At 37.1% G+C, this 19,748-nt stretch overlaps 3 protein-coding genes across 3 annotated transcripts; all 3 read left to right on the top strand.

The window, feature by feature from the left end:
* Nucleotides 1–9,345: 9,345 nt before the first annotated feature.
* On the top strand, nt 9,346–10,614 carry LOC105002224 (taste receptor type 2 member 9). Its single transcript, XM_010858766.1, is given in 3 exon segments — nt 9,346–9,367; nt 9,549–9,944; nt 9,947–10,614. Coding segments are annotated over 3 exon segments (1,086 nt in total).
* Nucleotides 10,615–11,443: 829 nt separating this feature from the next.
* On the top strand, nt 11,444–12,398 carry LOC105002223 (taste receptor type 2 member 8). Its single transcript, XM_010858765.1, is given in 2 exon segments — nt 11,444–11,607; nt 11,609–12,398. Coding segments are annotated over 2 exon segments (954 nt in total).
* Nucleotides 12,399–17,143: 4,745 nt separating this feature from the next.
* Nucleotides 17,144–18,082, top strand: LOC105002222 (taste receptor type 2 member 7-like). The gene has a single exon (XM_010858764.1). The coding sequence runs from the start codon at nt 17,144–17,146 to the stop codon at nt 18,080–18,082; it is 939 nt and encodes a 312-aa protein (XP_010857066.1).
* The last annotated feature ends 1,666 nt before the right edge of the window (nt 18,083–19,748 follow it).

The following is a 19,748-nucleotide window of genomic DNA, read 5'->3' as shown; positions in this document are numbered from 1 at the left end:
GCCCTATGGGTAGTACTACATAATCCCAAATATACACATATACAAGTCTATTGTTAGAAATTCTCAGAACCAAAAAACCTCCACATTCTCCTTTCGTTCAGTGTCATGGTTGAGAGATAAGGTCCCCTAATTTTAACCTTTTGCTGAGCATATATTATTTTCATGTTTGCCCTTTAACAGATTTTTTTTCAAGGGTCCTGGCTTGTGGATAGGCTCCAATCTCGATTCTAGCCTTGCAGAGACCAAAACTAGTTACCTTATCCTACATACACAATACTTTAAAACTTTAGCTCTAATTCCAAATGCCCCCAAAGCTCTATTTTCAGTACTTTTTTTTTTTCCTCTCAGAATGTGTACTTTCACACCATTTTTGGCATCTGAAGGTTTTTCTTTCACTGACAGGTGGGTCATGAACTTCAAATAATTCTAAAGACTAGTTTTTCCATATTTTTATGTATTCTGGACTGATGGGATTTCTCTAGATGTCTGGTTTGCCAAGTTCTCTTTTCTGTTTCAATTTAATTGAGATAATACATTTGCTATATTCTTAAAAATAAAGGTTAGTTGTCCTTTCCTAGTTTTATTTCAATTTTTCTTTTTTTGTAAATGAATTCAAAGCTATTTATTTTCTGCCTGTTGGTTTAGGTACATTCCACAGCATTGACAAATGGTTCTTATATTGTCGTTCAGCACAGAGTCCTGAGATATTCTTTGTAATTTCCTCTTAATTCAAAGATTATTTAACAGAATATTTTTCAGCTATATGAGCTATGTTAAAGGCAATTTTTCATATTGATATTTTATTTTATTGAATTTGGGTAAGCAACATATTTACATGATAGTTAGCCTAGGATAAGATTTATTTGGCCTAATACAAGATCTATTTTTGTGAATAGTCATGTTTACTTGGAAGAAGTTTGATGCTGCAAATTTATATGCATTAGATGGAGCCATGTTTACAATATTCATTAGAATATCATTGGGTGAATTAGATGAATTGATCTACTAGATTAGATTCATCTAACTTTCATTAGACGAATCACGTTAATGATATTGTATCTCTATATTCATATTCATTATGAATCAATCTGAAATAGATTATAAATGTACATTTGCAATGATTAAATTCTTTCATTTATAGCTGCATTTAACTTGAAACAATGTTGATAGTTACATTTGCTTCCATGTTCTTTACATTATTATTATTGCTGTTATTAAACTCTTTGGTAACTCATGCAGGTTTTTACCTTGAATTTTAATTTTTCCATGTTTTTAACATGTTTTTGCATGTTAAAAATCTCTAATTCTTCACTTTAAATTTATATATATATTCACTTCACTTCATATTTATTATGTATTTTCCATCTGTTCATTTTCAGTATCTATTTTTTCTTTTATTGTGTCCTGTAGAAAACAAATCTCTGATATTCAATGCTTTAATATTAGAATCTGAAAATTATGATCGAGTACACATCTTTACACTTATTGTAATTAAATTCATTAATTTTCTATCTTCTCATTTCTCTTTTTCTATTTCTCATGCTTTCTTATAAATTTTCCCCTCCTTTGCTACTCAGTTCAGTTCAGTAACTCAGTCATGTCCGACTCTTCGTGACCCCAAGGACTGCAGCATTCCAGGCTTCCTTGTCCATCACCAACACCTGGAGCTTGCTCAAATTCATGTCCATCGAGTAGGTGATGCCATCCAACCATCTCATCATTCGTCATCCACTTCTCCTCCTGCCTTCAATCTTGCCCATCATCAGGGTCTTTTCCAAAGAGTCAGCTCTTTGCATCAGGTGGCCCAAGTATTGGAGTTCCAGCTTCAGCATCAGTCATTCCAGTGAATATTCAAGACTGATTTCCTTTAGGTTTGACTTGTTTGGTCTCCCTGTAGCCCAAGGGACACTCAAGAGTTTTCTCCAACATCACAGTTCAGTTCAATTTGCTCAGTCATGTCCAACTCTTTGCGACCCCAGCACCACAGTTCAAAAGCATCAGTTCTTTGCTACTCAACTTTCTTTATGGTCCAACTCTCATATTCATACATGGCTCCTGGTAAAACCATACCTTTTGTTAGATGGACCTTTGTCTGCTTTTTAATATGCTGTCCAGGTTAGTTATAGCTTTTCTTCTAAGGAGCAAGTGTCTTTTAATTTCATGGCTGCAGTCAGCAGCAGCAGCAGTCACCATCTGCAGTGATTTTGGAGCCCAAGAAAATAAAGTCTCTCACTGTTTCCATTGTTTCCCCATCCATTTGCCACGAAGTGATGGGACTAGATGTCATGATCTTCGTTTTTTGAATGTTGAGTTTTAAGCCAACTTTTTCACTCTCCTCTTTCACTTTCATCAAGAGGCGCTTTAGTTCTTCTTCCCTTCTGCCATAAGGGTGGTGTCATCTGCATATCTGAGGTAATTGATATTTCTCCCGGCAATCTTGATTCCAGCTTGTGCTTCACTATTGATAACAAATTTTCATATACTGATTTTAAAATATCGTTCTCTTTATTTCAAATAAAATAATAAATTTGGCTTGCTATGTCTACTTCTAGTCCTTCCCATGCTGCATGCTCTTATGGTGTGCAGTTCAAATTTATGTATTTATTTAAAATATCTTTTTGTTGTAGTAAAATATATATGATGTAACATTTTCCACTTTAACATTTTAAGTGTATAATTCTGTGGTATTGTTAAATTTACAGTATTGTACAACCATCACCACTATTTCCAAAACCTCTGTCACCCCAAACAAAAACTCTGTACCCCCTCAGCTGTAACTCTCTATTCTCCCTCTCCCAACTTCCTGGAACCTCTAATCTACTTTCTGGCTTTATTAATTGATTTATTCTAGATACTTCATACATGTAAAATCATATAAAATTTGTTCTTTTATGACTGGCTTCTCCCACTCAGCATAATGTTTTCGTGTTGTAGCATGTTTTGGATCTTCATTCCTTTTTGTGGCTGGGTAAAATTCCAAAGGTATTCCAAAATACCTTTGGTATTGTGAATATTCTGCAACAAATATTAGCGTACAACTATCTGTGTCCCTATTTTCAGAATATGTCTGAAAGTGGAATTACTGGGTCATATGGTAATTCCTATATGAAGCTTTCAATATATATATATATATATATAATATATATAGTTGGTTTACAACATTGTATTAACTTCTGTTCAGCAGCAAAGTGACTCACTTATGTGCTGTGCTCAGTTGTTCTGTCTTTTCCAATGCTGCAACTCCATGGTCTGTGTAGCCCACCAAGCTCCACAGTCCACGGAATTCTCCAGGCAAGAATACTGGAGTGAGTTGCCATTTTCTCCTCCAGGGGATCTTCCTGACCCATGGATCAAACCTGTGTCTCCTGTATCTCCTATATTGGCAGGCAGATTCTTTACCACTGTGTCACCAACTATATATGTTCTTTTTTATATTATTTTCCATTATGGTTTATCCCAGGACATTGAATATGATTCCGTGTGCTATACAGTAGGACACTGCTGTCCATCCATTCCATGTGTAATAGTTTGCATCTACTGACCCTAAACTCTCAGTCCATCTCTCCCTCACCCCTCTCCCCATTAGCAACATATTTAACCTTTTCAGGAACCCCCAAACTGTTTTGCCTAGTGGCTGTATCATTTTACATTCTTACATGAATGTATGAGGTTTCAAAGTTCTCCTATTCTCTGCAACATTTGTTATTTTCTAGATTTTTCACTATAAGCATCCTAATGGGTGTGAAGAGATAATTCTCATTTTATCAGCATTTCTCCAATGATTAATGCAAAGAAATAGAGGAAAACAATAGAATGGGAAAGACTAGAGATCTCTCCAAGGAAATTAGAGATGCCAAGGGAACATTTCATGCAAAGATGATCCAGACACCAACAATGGTGATCACTCACCTAGAGCCAGACATCCAAGAGTATAAAGTGAAAGGGCCTTAAAAAGCATCACTATGAACAAAGCTAGTGGAGGTGAAGAAATTCCAGCTGAGCTATTTCAAATCCTAAAAGATGATGCTGTTAAAGTACTGCAGTCAATATGCCAACAAATTTGGAAAACTCAGCAGTGACCACAAGACTGGAAAAGGTCAGTTTTCATTCCAATCCCAAAGAAAAGCAATGCCAGAGAATGTTCAAACTATTGCACAATTGCACTCCTCTCACACGCTAGCAACATAATGCTCAAAATTCTCCAAGCCAAGCTTCAACAGTACATGAACTTAGAAATTCTAGATGTTCAAGCTGGATTTAGAAAAGGCAGAAGAACCAGAGATCAAATTGGCAACATTCATTGGATCAACACTGCTTCATTGACTATGCCAAAGCCTTGACTGTGTGAATCACAACAAACTATGGAAAATTCTTCAAAAGACAGGAATACCAGACCACCTGACCTGCCTCCTGAGAAATATGTATGCAGGTCAAGAAGCAACAGTTAGAACTGGACAAGTAACAACAGACTGGTTCCTAATTGGGAAAGGAGTACATCAGGGCTTTATATAGTCACCCTGATTATTTTACTTAATTGAAGAGTACATCATGAGAAATACCAGGCTGGATGAAGCACAAGCTGGAATCATGATTGCCAGGAAAAATATCAATCACCTTAGATACACAGATGACACCCTCCTTATGGCAGAAAGCAAAGAACTAAAGAGCCCCTTGATGAAAGTGAAAGAGGAGAGTGAAAAAGCTGGCTTATATCTCAACATTCAAAAAGCAAAGATCATGGCATCCAGTCCCATCACTTCACGGCAAATAGATAGGGAAACAATGGGATAGTGAGAGACTTTATTTTGGGGGCTCCAAATCACCACAGCTGGTGACTGCAGCCATGAAATTAAAAGACGCTTGCCCCTTTGAAGAAAAGCTATGACCAACCTAGACAGCATATTAAAAAGCAAAGACATTACTTTGCCAACAAAGGTCCATCTAGTCAGAGCTATGGTTTTGCATGGATGTGACAGTTGGACCATAAAGAAAACTGAGCACTGAAGAAGTGATGCTTTTGCACTGTAGTACTGGAGAAGAATCTTGAGAGTCCCTTGGACTTCAAAGAGATCAAACAAGTCAATTTTAAAGAAAATCAGTCCTGAATATTCATTGGAAGGACTAATGCTGAAGCTCCAATACTTTGGCCACCTGATATGAAGAATTGACTCCTTGGAAAAGACTCTGATGCTGGGAAAGATCAAAGGAAGGAGGAGAAGGGTATGACAGAGGGTGAGATGGTTCGATGGTATCACCGACTCAATGGACATGAGTTTGAGCAATTTCTGGGAGTTGGTGATGGACGGGGTGGGGACTGGTGTGCTGCAGTCAGTGGGGTCACAAAGAGTCAGTTAAAAATGAGTGACTGAACTGACTGACATTACCATATGAAAAACAGGTACTGGGAATTTGCTATATGATGTAGGGAGCTCAGTTCAGTGCTCTGTGACAACCTAGGCGGGTAGGATGGGGTGGGAGGTGGGAGGGAGGTTTAACAGGGAGGAGACATATATATACCTATGGCTGACTCATGTTGATGTATGGCAGAAACCAACACGACATTGTAAAGCAATTATCCTCCAGTTAAATAATTTTAGTTTTTTAAAATAAAATGGCCTATGGAGACTTCCCTGATGATCTAGTGTTAAGGCTCCACACTTTCAATTCATGGGGTGAGGGTTCAGTCCCTGGTCAGGGAGCTAAGATTCCATATGCCTCTCGGTCAAAAAAACAAAACATAAAACAGAAGTAATATTTTAACAAATTCAATAAAGACCTTTTAAAAATTTAAAGAAATAAAAAATAAAGTATCTATGAATGTGTGTAGACACCAAATATTTATATTTTTAGTAGTTTTAAATGTAATTCTAGCTTTCCTTCTGGTTTGAATGCAAGTACAGCCACAGAAACATTAGCAGTACTTATAGTTTTTCACCTTCAGAAACCACAAATCATTATTGTGACAGTGATGTCATTATTAGATCAGTAAATTACTAAGTCACATTAAAATATAAATGCATATATTTGACTGTGTCTGGATTCCTTTGAAATTCATATGTTTTTATTTTATTTGTTTAAAAACATTATTCTGAGGAAATCATAACCTTCACCAGACTCCCAAAATTGTCCAGTAAAACAAAAATTGACTCCAAATTCATTACTTACAAAACAGAAAGAGACTCACAGACTTAGAGAACTAAATTATGGCTGCTGAGCAAAAGGATGGAGGGATGGGATAGTTAGGGAATTTGGGATGGACATGCATGTGCATGTTAGTCACTTAGTCGTGTCTGACATTCTGTGATTCCATGGACTCTAGCTCTCCAGGCTCCTCTGTCCATGGAATTCTCCAAGGGTACTGGAGTTGGTTGCCATTTCCTCCTCCAGGGAATCTTCCTGAGCAAGAGAGTGAACCTGAGTCTCCTTATTGTGGGCAGATTTTTACTGTCTGGACCACCAGGGAAGCCCAGATGGACATGTACACACTGGTATATTTAAAATGGGTAACCAACAAGGACCTACTGTATCACACATGGAACTCTGCTCAATGTTATATGGCAGCCTCGATGGGAGGAAAGCTGGCGGGGTGAGGGTGGGGTGTGGATACATGTATATACATGGCTAAGCCCCTTTGCTGTTCACCTAAATCTATTACAACATTGTTAATTGACCATACTCCAATACAAAATAAAAAGATATTTTAAAACAGACTCCAAGTTCAAGCAAATAGATAAAATGAGCTGTTAGAAAAATTGATGAGAATATTTTTGCTGATAATTTGCCTGAATTTCAGTGACTATAGTGAGGAGTTTGGAATTGGGTGGAGGATAAAGTCAGCAACTGTTCAAAAAATGAGTTATTGAAATGTGACTAGTAGAGCAGCATCCTCTTCTTTTTTTTTTTTCTCTTTCTTTTCGAGTTACTTTTTTTTAAATTTAATTTAATTTTTTAACTTTACAATATTGTATTGGTTTTGTCATATATCAACATGAATCCACCACAGGTATACACATGTTCCCCATCCTGTACCCTCCTCCCTCCTCCCTCCCCGTACCATCCCTTTGGGTCAGGAACATAGGTCTTAACTAATAACAAACTTTAGAAGAAAAGAAAACATAAACATACTAACTTGAATAAAGGAATAAGTGGACATTGTCAAAAAGTTACAATAAAAAAATAGCTGTAGGCTCAGATGAAAAACAAATTCTACCAAACTTTTGAAGAGGAGATAGCTTCATCTGAGCCATTCTAGATTATATAAAAGGAATAAAGAACTTAAAAAAATTTTTGTGAAACAAGTTTTATGTTGCTACCAGAATCTGTCTGAACACTAGAAAACTAGTTTAATCCTGCTTCTTCACTTTGGGCTATGAATATCAATATAAAAATCACCATAGAATACAGAAATAGCCAACATTTCCCAAATATAATGGTATACCAAGACTAGCAGATTTTATATCAGGAATGTAAGAATAAGCCAATATTAGGAAATCCGTCCAAATAATTGACTAGATTTATTAATCTAAAGAAAAAAAAAACATTTCCATAAACTTGGAAAAGATATTTCACTCATTCTTAATTGCAACACCCAATAAAATAGGAATCCAATGATATGTAATTAATATATTATTAATGGAGATTTGGTAAGTTTCATCATCCCCAAATGATGATGGAGCTAACATTGGCAATTCTCCTGAGCATGAATTATTTTGTCCCTATATTATGCTGTTAGAGCAAGAAATTTGGAGGATTCCATCTGGACTTTTCACCATTTAGCTCTAAGTCCATACATATGAGTGGCTTCCCTGGTGGCTCAGATGGTAAAGAATCTGCCTGCAAGGCAGGAGATTCTGGTCAATCCCTGGGTCAGGAAAATCCCCTGGAGAAGAGAATGGCTTGCCTGGAGAATCCCATGGACAGGGGAGCCTAGAGACCTACAGTGCAAGGGGTCCCAAAGAGTCAGACACAACTGAGCAGCTGACATTCGCTTTCACCATACATATGAAGAACAATGTGGGGATTTTTATAGTTTTCATGGATTTTATTCCAATTATACATTTCAGTTCAGTCACTCAGTCATGTCCGACTCCTTGTGACCCCATGAACTGCAGCACACCAGGCCTCCCTGTCCATCACCAACTGGCGGAGTCTACCCAAACCCATGTCCATTGAGTCAGTGATGCCATCCAACCATCTCATCTTCTGTCATCCCCTTCTCCTTCTGCCCTTAATCTTTCCCAGCATCAGGGTCTTTTCAAATGAGTCAGCTCTTCACATCAGGTGGCCAAAGCACTGGAGTTTCAGTTTCAACATCAGTCCTTCCAGTGAACACCCAGGATTGATCTCCTTTAGGATGGACTGGTTGGATCTCCTTGCCGTCCAAGGGACTCTCAAGAGTCTTCTCCAACACCGCAGTTCAAAAGCATCAATTCTTCAGTGCTTAGCTTTCTTCACAGTCCAACTCTCACATCTATACATGACTACTGGAAAAACCATAGCCTTGACTAGATGGACCTTTGTTGACAAAGTAATGTATCTGCTTTTTAATATGCTAAGTTGGTGATAACTTTCCTTCCAAGGAGTAAGCGTCTTTTAATTTCATGGCTGCAGTAATCACTGAATAAGCCCATGAGAACTACTTGTCCTATTATAGTTCAATACTTGTCCAATGTAAGCCTCTGTTTTTTATTGATGTTTGGTGTCCTCAAGAATTAGTGTCACTTCAGGTTTAATATCCATTAACACCTCAAAGTTCTGAGTATTTTTCGGAGTCATTCTAGTAAATGGCACCAAGGAAAGTCTTGAGAAGATCTGTAATGTAACCGTGTGGCAGTGCTGCAGGGCCATGAAAGGGCTCTGGATCTGTAAAATGGTTTAGGACTAGAAAACAGATAAAATTTGTGTCTTTCCCCTGTGGCAACTATAGTCAGTTTTATGGCCCAGCAGATGCAAAATTTCTCCTGCTGTAAAGATCAAGTAGGATTTTCACTGGCTACCTCTCTCTCATTCCTGAAGATGTCACGATCAATTAGTCTGAAATTATTGCTGTTAGTTGTCTGCACTTTAAATTCACAATTATTTTTAAGCTCTGAAACCTGCATTTGTAGAAAATAGACCACAGTTTTAGGGAAGCTCTTCAAGTTATTAGAGATGGTAATGATGCCACATCTCTAAATTAAAGCTTAGCCATATTTTCCAAGTAATTGATTCTTTTTGTAGTCCCTGGCCAACAACATAGATTGATGAATCTAAAACACACAGAGTTTGAAATGAGAAAGATGGTGCACATAGCAGAAATCGATCCATTCCTATTTGCATTTTAGAGCTTTTCAATCATCACTACACATGAAAGGAATTACTAGTCTTGGTCAGTGAAGTCTTTGGGCAGTTCTAACTCAGAGCAGAACAGGCTATCTTCTCGACCTGATCACATCTGATATAGAAGGCAGATAAAAGATAACTGCAGCATGCCCTAAGTGGCAGACATATATATCATTCCTTACTGGACAGCTGAAAGTCGGTCATCATCAGTAGATAATCTAAATCAGAATGCTCTGCTAATATACCAGGTACAATGGAGGCAATATATATGCTCTTGATTACTGGCGCATGGATGATAGGAATTTGGGGAAATCGATTCATTGTACTGGTAAACTACAGTGGCTGGCTCAAAAAGAGAGCTGTCTCCTTGACTGATGTCATCCTGGTCAGCCTGGCCACCTCCAGAATCTGTTTTTTGTGTGTTATATATATGGATGGTTTTATTATGGTACTCTTTCCAGATACATACAGGCATGGTGAGATGATGAACATTTTGGATATTTTCTGGACAACTTGCAATCATTCAACTGTCTGGTTTACTTTTTGCCTCAGCATCTTCTATTTACTCAAGATAGCCAGTATATCCCACCCAGTTTTCCTCTGGCTGAAGCTGAAGATGAACAGGGTATCCTTAGGATTCTTCCGATGTCCTTTCTCATCTCCTCAATTATTAGTGCTTTACTGAATAATGATTCATTTTATGACTTCAGAATCAATAATGAAGCAAACATTACGTAGGAATTCAAAGTAAGTAAAATCCCAACTGCTTTCAAATAGATTATCCTGAACCTGGAGGCTATGGTTCCCTTTATTCTTTGCCTGGTCTCATTTGTCCTTTTATTTTTCTCCTTACTTCGACACACCAAGCAGATGAAACTTCATGCCACAGGGTCTAGAGACCCTAGCATAGAGGCCCACATGAGGGCCATAAAGACAATAGTCATCTTTCTGGCTGTTTTCATTATGTACTATGTAGTTTTTCTCTTTGTAACATCTCGCTTTCTGAATCCTCATGGAAAATTAGAGTTGATGTTTGGTGGCCTAACAGCTGTCATTTTCCCATTGAGCCATTTGTTCATCCTGCTAATGGGAAACAGCAAGCTGAGGGAGGCTTTTCTGAAGGTGCTGGGGATTGTGAAGGGTTTCCACAAAAGAAGGAAATATTCTGTTCCCCAGAGAATCCTGAAAGAAGAAGAAAGAAATCAACAAAAGAGTCTCTCCCTTCTCTCAGTTGTTTGCATTCCATTTTTATTATGTGCCATTGGAAATCATTCATATCTACCATTATTCTAAATACTTCTTCTCATTTCTGTCTTGAATAATTTTGAATCTAATGTTATAATGGAGCCAGATGTGTTTCTTTATCTTCACAGGAAAAATGAATCTAAACCTCGCATTCACACTTCATATCATTGCCTAAATGCAAACATGTTCTACTTTCTGCCTCTTACTGGTAAAGGCCTTGAACTCAATAATAAACTCAATAAGAAGAATTTCAAGTGCACAGGCTGTGAGGAAGAGAGTTTAAAACACATCAGCCCTTCCTATAAAATCAATCATGTAAACTAGTTTTGTATTATGACTAATTTGTATCCGATTGCACTGTTTCCAAAACTAAAATCCATTTTCACAAGGAGACTTGACTTGTGAGAAATTTATAATCTATGGTGATGAAAATGCAGTTTCATTTACACATTTTGACTTTTATTAAATGGGTGTTTATGTTTGCTTTTTTGTGCCTCCCTATTTGAAATTCAGCTTGATCCATCCAAATATGCAGAACTTAATAGCAAGAAGGCTATTGCAAATTCATGAAATATAATCTCTTAATTTGCATGAGATCAATTTCAACAAAACATTTCAGTTATCACTCAGTCAGGGGTGATAATTATAGTTTACCCAGGCTACAACTCTGGTCATGCTGTTTGCAACAATCAGTTGGCTTATTCTTCATAAATGTAGAGGCAATTCTGTTTCAGAGGAGAGCTGGGCACTTCTGGAGGATATCAAAGTCAAAATAATGGCAAAGGAAAAAAATCATTCTTCGATTTGAAGAATGTATTTGTCATGCTCTGCTGGTCATCTTGCAGTAATATTTGAGACTAGGGTGTTCTCTCCCAACATGTTCAGTATAGAAGACCACATCTTTCTGACCATAACGACTGCATAATTCATCATAGGAATGTTTGTGAATGGATGCATTGGACTAGTAATATGTGTTGATTGGATTAAGAAGAAAAAGATCTCCATAGCTGACTACATCCTCACCAGTTTAGCTCTCTCCAGAATGTATTTGCTTTGTGTAAACACTCAACAGCACCATACTGGCACTCTACCCAGGTGTTTATGAAAATGAGAAAATAAAGGTAGTTCTTAATATCTTCTGGACATTCACCAACTACTTAAGTATGTGGTTTGCCACCTGCCTCAATGTCTTCTGTCTCTTCGAGATAGCCAATTTCTCCCACCAACTTTTTCTCTGGCTGAAGTGGAGAATTGAGAGGGTGGTTCACTGGAGCCTACTGGGGTCCCTGGCCATTTCCATGTTGATCAGCCTTATACAAGCAACGTTAACAAATTCTGATTATGATTTTCTTAAAATTGCAAAACATAAAAGAAACGTCACCGAATTGTTCCATGTGAGTAAAATTCAATACTTCGACCCATTGACATTGTTTAACCTGTTTGCTATTATTTCATTTACTGTGTCATTGATCTCATTTTTCTTTTTAATTACATCCCTGTGGAGATACAGTAAACAAATGAAATCCAGTGTTACAGGCTCCAGAGACTCCAGCACAGAGGCCCACGTGGAGGCCAGGAAAACAGTGACCTCATTTCTTTTCTTCCTTTTTGTATACTACCTGGCCTGTCTTTTGGCAACATTTAGCGACTTTATGAAAGAAAGCAAGTTAGCTATGATGTCTGGAGAGATTATAGAAATTCTTAATCCCTTAGGTCACTCACTGTTTTTTATTGTTGGAAATAACAAGCTGAGGCTGGCATCTGTCAGGACGCTGAGATGTGGGAAAACAGCCTGCATGATGTAAAATCTTGGTTTTATAAAAGAACTTTAATAGCAAACCTTATTTTCTAATAAAAAACTCACTTTTCTTATAGGTCCATTCTCATTGTTTTCCAGGTTTTCTGTTTATTTTGGGTACACAGCTTTGAGGAGTAGTGAGACCCATTAGCACACTAATGGATATAGCTTTTGTGTCTTTACACCACAGACGTTCTCATCTTCACACTCCCTTTCCTAGAAGAATTTCAGAGCTCACACTTCTGATTTTGTCTCTTCACTGCCAGTATTGGGCTTGTAATGCCTACTTAAATTCCCTTAAGATTTTATTTTGGCCCCTACTAAAGTGCATCTGGGCTTCCCTGGTGGCTCAGATGGTAAAGAAACTGTTTGCAATGCAAGAAACTGGAGTTCCATCCTTGGATTGGGAAGATCCCTTGGAGAAAGGAATGACAACCCACTTCAGTATTCTTGCCTGGAAAATCCCATGGAAAGTGCATCTGAAACCACAGTGGTTTCTCTCTCTCTTTTTTTCCCCTCTATCATACAATTTCATTGCTGGCCCTTAACTCTTCTCCCTTCGTGTCTCTGCTGAGTCCCTCCTGTTTGACATATGAACTAGGAACTCAGATCTTTTCTGTCTTAACTAGTTTAGTTTCCCAATTACACGGTTTTCTCCTCCCAAGTGAGTGGTACTTCTGGTGGTCTCCCACTTAATATTTCCTGGTGACCTTACTCAGGCATCTTCTATTCATTTCCTTGAAATTAAACTTTGTCACAAACAACTTGCTTAACAGGCAGCACTGGGCTAGGAATAGAACCCATTAAATCATCTCCCTTTAAGGGGCGTTCCTAAGTACTCTTTGTAACTTGGGTAGAAGGATGATCTTGGGTAGAAGTAAGACCTGCAGGTATTTTTTTTTTTTCCCATTCAGGACTTTAGAAAAGAAATTAATTGGGAAGAAACTATCATGCACTGTGGTATAACTACATACTGTCACTAAAAAAGCATTATGTCTGTAACATACAGAGTAAGTTAAAAAAAAAAAAAAAGCAAAAAGAGAAAAATAAGACTCATTAATAAAATGTGGTTCTACTGTGAATATCAAATCCTTCCTTTCTAGAGTGTTATTGGAACATTTGATCTGGCATGTCTAAAGTCATGTCTCTTCTGATCTGACTCTACAATTGGCCCCCACCATTCTCTGTGTTGAATTCAGGTCTATTTCAATCTACTCATTTCCTTTTATTAAAATTAATATGTTAATTACCTGAAGATTATCAATTTTTTCTGCACAAGATTATGCAAAATTCACTTTGCAAAGTACCAGTATTTAGTCTTAAGTAAATAAATCTCATCAACTGTATCTCTAGTATATCAGCTATTATAATGTTTTATTAACTTTTGTACCGTTTTCTGTAGTAACTGCATTGTAACTTACATGCTGTACAACAATAGTAAATATAAAAGCCACACTTATTTGTAAAAAGATAAAGACAGAAGAATTGATTTTTTTGATGGAATATACTAATATAGTCTACGAAGAATTTGTAAATTCTATGTTGGGATTAACTATATATTCTTTTATAAGCTTTGATGAAATAAATGTTTTATAACATTTGTGCTTCTGGGAAGGTTTCCTTTCATCCATCTGAAGTCCTGTCTTTCATGTTTTATTTTCTGTATCTCCAGTGTTTCAAATATCTCCAGTGACCGTCACTGGGACTTAAAGTGGCAGACTTGTGACAAAATGCTCTCTTGCAGAATTTCTTTTTCTTTTTTAATTGAGTAAGGGTATATAACATGAAATGTATTGTTTTACAAATTTTTGTGTATGAGACAGTATTGTTGATTAGATGCTCAATGTTTTACACCAGATCTCTATTTTTCTATCTTCCATATTTATTATTTCCTCTATTTATGTACACTTATTTATCTTCCATAATGGAACTCTGTACTCCTTTAAAAAAAATATTCACTTATGGCTTCATCAGATCTTAGTCATGGCACACAGAATGCAGGCTATCTAGTTGTGGCACGCAGCCTTAGTTGCAGCACTTGGGATCTTAGTTCCCTGACCAGGGATCAAACCCATGTCCCCAGCAGTGGAAGGTAGATTCTTAACCTTGGACTACTTGAGAATTCCCTGAAACCCTGTACTTCTTTAATAGGAGCTATTCATTTCTTCCTTCCCTGGCAACCACTGTTTTACCCTTAGCTACAGGACTTAGATTATTTTCAATACCTCATCTAAGTGGGATCATACAGGATTTGTCTTTCTGTAACTAACTTATTTCATTTGGCATACTGCCCTGTTTTTGCATACTGGAAGATTTCTTTCTTCTTTAAGACCAAATAATATCCCACCATGGATAAGCCAATGGCACCCCACTCCAGTACTCTTGCCTGGAAAATCACATGGACAGAGAAGCCTGGTAGGCTGCAGTCCATGGGGTCGCTGAGAGTCAGACACGACTGAGCGACTTCACTTTCACTTTTCACTTTCATGCATTGGAGAAGGAAATGGCAACCCACTCCAGTGTTCTTGCCTGGAGAATCCCAGGGATGGGGGAGCCTGGTGGGCTGCCGTCTGTGGGGTCGCTGCTGTGTTTTCTCTATCCATTTATCTATCAGTGAACAGGTAGGTTGTTTTTACATTTTAGCTATTGTGAATAATGCTGCAGTAAGCCTAAGAGTACAAAGTATCTCTTTAAGATTCTGATTTTTTTAAGATCCTGATTTCCCATTCTCTTGTATATACACCCAAAAATGAGGTTGCTGTATCAAATAACAGTTGTATTTTGAGTTTTTTGAGGAAGTTTTGTACTATTTTTCCCTTTTAGCTGCATCATACCTTCCATGCTATAACAACACTAGTAAAACATAAAATCTACATTAGTCTAAACTTTATGTGGGTAAATGTATCATTTTATTTACTGTGAATAGGTTATTCACCAGAACTGTAGAGAAGAAAATGATGTGCCCGAGTCAGGGATTATTTCCAAGATCAGAGGAGGGCAGTCACCTGTGAACTTTGCTACTGAGAGAGCAGTTTGTCCAAAGTAAGGGGCACATGCAAGAATAAATGTCTAGACTTTGAGGAAGGATGAGAAAAGATATGCATTTCCCTGGAAGGTACTGAGATTCCCAGAATTATTCCATAGAAACACAATGTAGTAAAGTGTTTCTCTGTAACTCTGAGTTAGAGAAGCTATTTCAAAACAGGAGTTAGGCTGTAAAAATATGGTTAATTTCATCTTAGGTCCCCTGTCTAACAATCTAGAAGGGTTAAGGACCTAACTGTGTGTTCATGTTAAGTCGCTTCAGTCATGTCCAACTCTCTGTGACCCTACGGACTGTAGCCCACCAGGCTCCTCTGAACATGAGATTCTCCAGGCAAGAATATTGGAGTGGGTTATGCCCTCCTCCAGGGGATCTTCCCAACCCAGGGACTGAACCCATGTCTCTTAAGTCTCCTGATTGGCAGGTGGATTCTTTACCACTAGTGTCACCTGGGAAGCCCAAGGGCTTAATTATTCAGATGCAGTTTGGTACAGCAGAGGGTAAAGAGTAGAATGAAACACAATATTTCACTCTTTTCCCTCTTGTATATATAACTTCTCTTGAGAACACTTTAAATGAAAAAGAAAACCCTAATAGTAATCAATACTTTTCTTCACCATGGCTCCTTCACCTTCTTACATACAGAATAACAAATGTACATTAAATGACCTTTAAATGTCACATGTCTAGTGGTGCCTTCTTTTAAGAGACCTTGTGCTATATAATTGTTCACCTGAACAACCAAGATAAATGAGGTACTTTTTTATAATTGAATAGACACTTTTAATTTAGTGTTAACCTTTTAAATTTCCTGAAAATATGTAGCTGTCAGTGTTGATTCAAACTTTGGATGTTTAGTAGTAATCAAAACCATATTTTGACAAAATGAAGACTCTTCTTCAAATTTCAGTTTTTGTGCATTACTAATTGAAAAAAAAAATCACTGAGGTTTAGATAAAATATAAGACACCTAGTTAAATTTGAATTCCAGTACTTCCCAGAAGTACTAATCACATGTAATTTGGGACATACACTAAAAACTCTTTCATTGTTTATCTGAAATTCAATTTAACTGGATGTACTGTAAGTTTGGTTTTTCCTGGTGGTTCTGATGGTAAAGAATTTGCCCACAATATGGGAGACCTGGGTTTGATTCCTGAGTCAGGAAGATTCCCTCAAGAAGGGAATGGCTTCCCACTTCCATATTCTTGCCTGGAGAATCCCATGGACAGAGGAGCCTGGAGGACTATAGTCTGTAGTGTTGCAAAAAAATCAGACATGACTGAGAGACTAATACTTTCACTGTTTTCACTAAAAGTTTATTTGGTAAATCTGGCAGCCCTATTAAAATTACTAGTGTGCATTACAATTTAATGAATCTAAATTTGCAAAACATAACCTGAGAAAGTGCCAGACCATGAAAGTGAATCAGCCTAATTTGCATCTTAGCAAGCTATAGCTCAGCCTAAATTAAGCACATGTGGAAAAGTAAAATCTGCAAAGAAAGTAAATGGACACAGATAGAGATAGGGTCCAGGGACAGACAACTGCATTACTTGTTCAAGACTAGCTAGGATTTAAGGAAGACAGCTACAGTTTTCATTTGTCATTTCAGTCTTCATCTCAAGACAGACTACAATTAAAGGGATAAAGAAAATTACAGCAAAATCCAAGAAGTAGATGTAAATACTACATCTGTTCAACTAGAAGTGAACCAGATATTTCTGCATTTTAAGATGTCAAGTGAAGGGCAGAGTATCTTAATGCTCATAGCAGCTGGGGAATTTTCACTGGGGATCTTAGGGAATGCATTCATTGGACTGGTAAACTGTGTGGACTGGATCAAGCACAAGAAGATTGCCTCCATTGATTTAATCCTCACAAGCCTGGCCATCTCCAGAATTTCTCTCTTATGTATAATACTATTGGATTGTTACATATTGGTCCTGTACCCAGATGTCTATACTGGTGGTAAACAAATGAGAATCATTGACTACTTCTGGACACTAACCAACCATTTAAGTGTCTGGTTTGCCACCTGCCTCAGCATTTTCTATTTCCTCAAGATAGCAAATTTCTTCCATCCCTTTTTCCTCTGGATGAAGTGGAGAATTGACAGTGCAATTCCTAGGATCCTGCTGGGGTGTTTGGTCTTCTCGGTGTTCATTAGCCTTCCTGTCATTAACAATTTGGATGATGATTTCAGGCATTGTGTCAAGATGAAGTTGAAAACAAATTTAAGTCGAAGATGCAGAGTACATAAAGCTCAGCATGCGTCTATCAAGATACGTCTCAATCTGTTGACACTACTTCCCTTTTCTGTGTCCCTGATCTCATTTCTCCTCCTGATCCTCTCCCTGTGCAGACACACCAGGCGAATGCAGCTCCGTGCCCCAGGGAGCAGAGATCCCAGCACGGAAGCTCACGTGAGCGCCATGAAGGCTGTCATCTCCTTCCTCCTCCTTTTCATTGCCTACTACTTGGCCTATCTTGTGGCCACGTCCAGCTACTTTATGCCAGAGACTGAATTAGCTGTGATCGTTGGTGAGTTGATAGCTTTAATCTGTCCATCAAGCCATTCACTCTTCCTAATTCTAGAGAACAAAAAATTAAGACAAGCATCTCTAAGGGTGCTTTGGAAGGTAAAATGTATCCTACGAAGAAGGAATTGCTAATAACGTAAACAGGTCTGAAGATAAGCAATCACTCTGTAGGACAAAAGAAGACAAGATGTCTCTTAATTATCTTTAGTTCTTGCGCTAGTGATGGTTTCATACATCCAATTACTCTTAAAAAGTACTTAGTATACTTGTAATTAGAACTTAGGAAATCTCAGATAGAACTTATTTTGCCCTTTGTTTTTAAGACAAAAATTAAGAGTGAACTCATCTTTGCCTCAGTGGCAGATTGTTTTGGTGGTATCGGGCATACCTCCTACATTTAATACTCTTTTAAGTTATATGTTTACTTGAAAGTTATTCACATTTTGATAAAAGAACATTTCATGGAATACTCAGAGCAACAAAGCATGGCCCTTGAGTAGACTACAGTCCTGCACTTGATAGCTGTGTGAATCAGGAACAGAACTCAGAAAGGAAATCTATTTGGGAAAAAGAAGAGACATGAGGCAAAGGAACTGACATGGAAGGGAAACAATAACTCGAAAGTAGTCAACATACTTAAGACAATTCCAAGTCATTTCAGAAGAAGTAAAAGCTAAAAGAGAGGTCACAGAGTGAAGGAGAAAGATCACTGGCTTTGCACTCTGACAGGGTTGAATCTGCAATTCAGCTTCGTCACTTGCTAATTATACAAACGCTGCAAAGTGTGTAAATTGTAAAGTTACTCTTCACATGTAAAATGTGAGTGATAATATATACTTCAAATTGTTGTAGTGAATAATTTATGACATAATATATTTACAGACTAGGCATAAACTAAATTGCAATACATACTTTAAAAAAAAAATCATCTTTCCTCAGAGGTTTACTGTTATTCTTCACCTAATATCAAACTATCACAAAGTGTAGAGTTTGAGGGCCAAAGAATTTTACCATAAAGTACACTTTGATACATCCTTATTAAAACCAACATGTGTTTCAAAGAAACCTAAAATGACCATTTTAGAATTACCTTACCCCTGAGCAGCAACTTCATCTCACTATGTGGAAACAGGTTTAAACTCAGATAATGTATTGGAATTTCATGTATTTGTTTAATTTTTTTTTCTCAACTTACGTTGCTTCTATATATGTGCTATTTATTGAGTCGATTTTAGTTACAAGCGTGTGTTCTCTTTGCAAATGCTTGTCAATATACATACTTGCAATTGGCATATTTTCCTTAGACATGTTATACTGTAACAAAAAATATTTAAAGTTATTAATCTAGATGTTATCATTTGTTTATGTATACTATGTCAATAAGGATATAGGAAATGGCTACTCTCTTATACCGTTGTGGAATTCAAAGCTATACAATTTTTAGATGCTAAGTTGTTTGACCTATCAAAGGGCACCTAATGTTTCATTCAGAAATCTTACACTCAGAATTTAACCTATATGTGTTACTGCATGAGTAGGTAAATAAGCAAATAAATAGAAATTATTGGAGCACTGTTTATAACAGCAAAATACTGGAAACAATATAAATATTGATCTAACTGGTTAAATAATTTTGAACAACCAATATAATTCAGTCATTTAAAACATATATACACATATATATGGTATGTATATGAAATGCATGTGAAAAGATATTCAAACAATATTGTTAAATGAAAAATAAAGGTTAGTATAATCACATTTTCTACATGAAAGAAATCTGTCTGTAAATATAGCT

This window comes from Bison bison, unplaced genomic scaffold, assembly GCF_000754665.1.
Source record: "Bison bison bison isolate TAMUID 2011002044 unplaced genomic scaffold, Bison_UMD1.0 scf7180017864390, whole genome shotgun sequence".
NCBI classification, from domain to species: domain Eukaryota; kingdom Metazoa; phylum Chordata; class Mammalia; order Artiodactyla; family Bovidae; genus Bison; species Bison bison.
Note: the sequence above shows the minus strand (reverse complement) of the source record. Positions and strands in the feature narration are given on the sequence as shown.

Coding starts and splice junctions, on each gene's coding strand:
- LOC105002222 (XM_010858764.1), top strand. CDS start 17,144: ATGTCAAGTGAAGGGCAGAGTATCTTAATGCTCATAGCAGCTGGGGAA.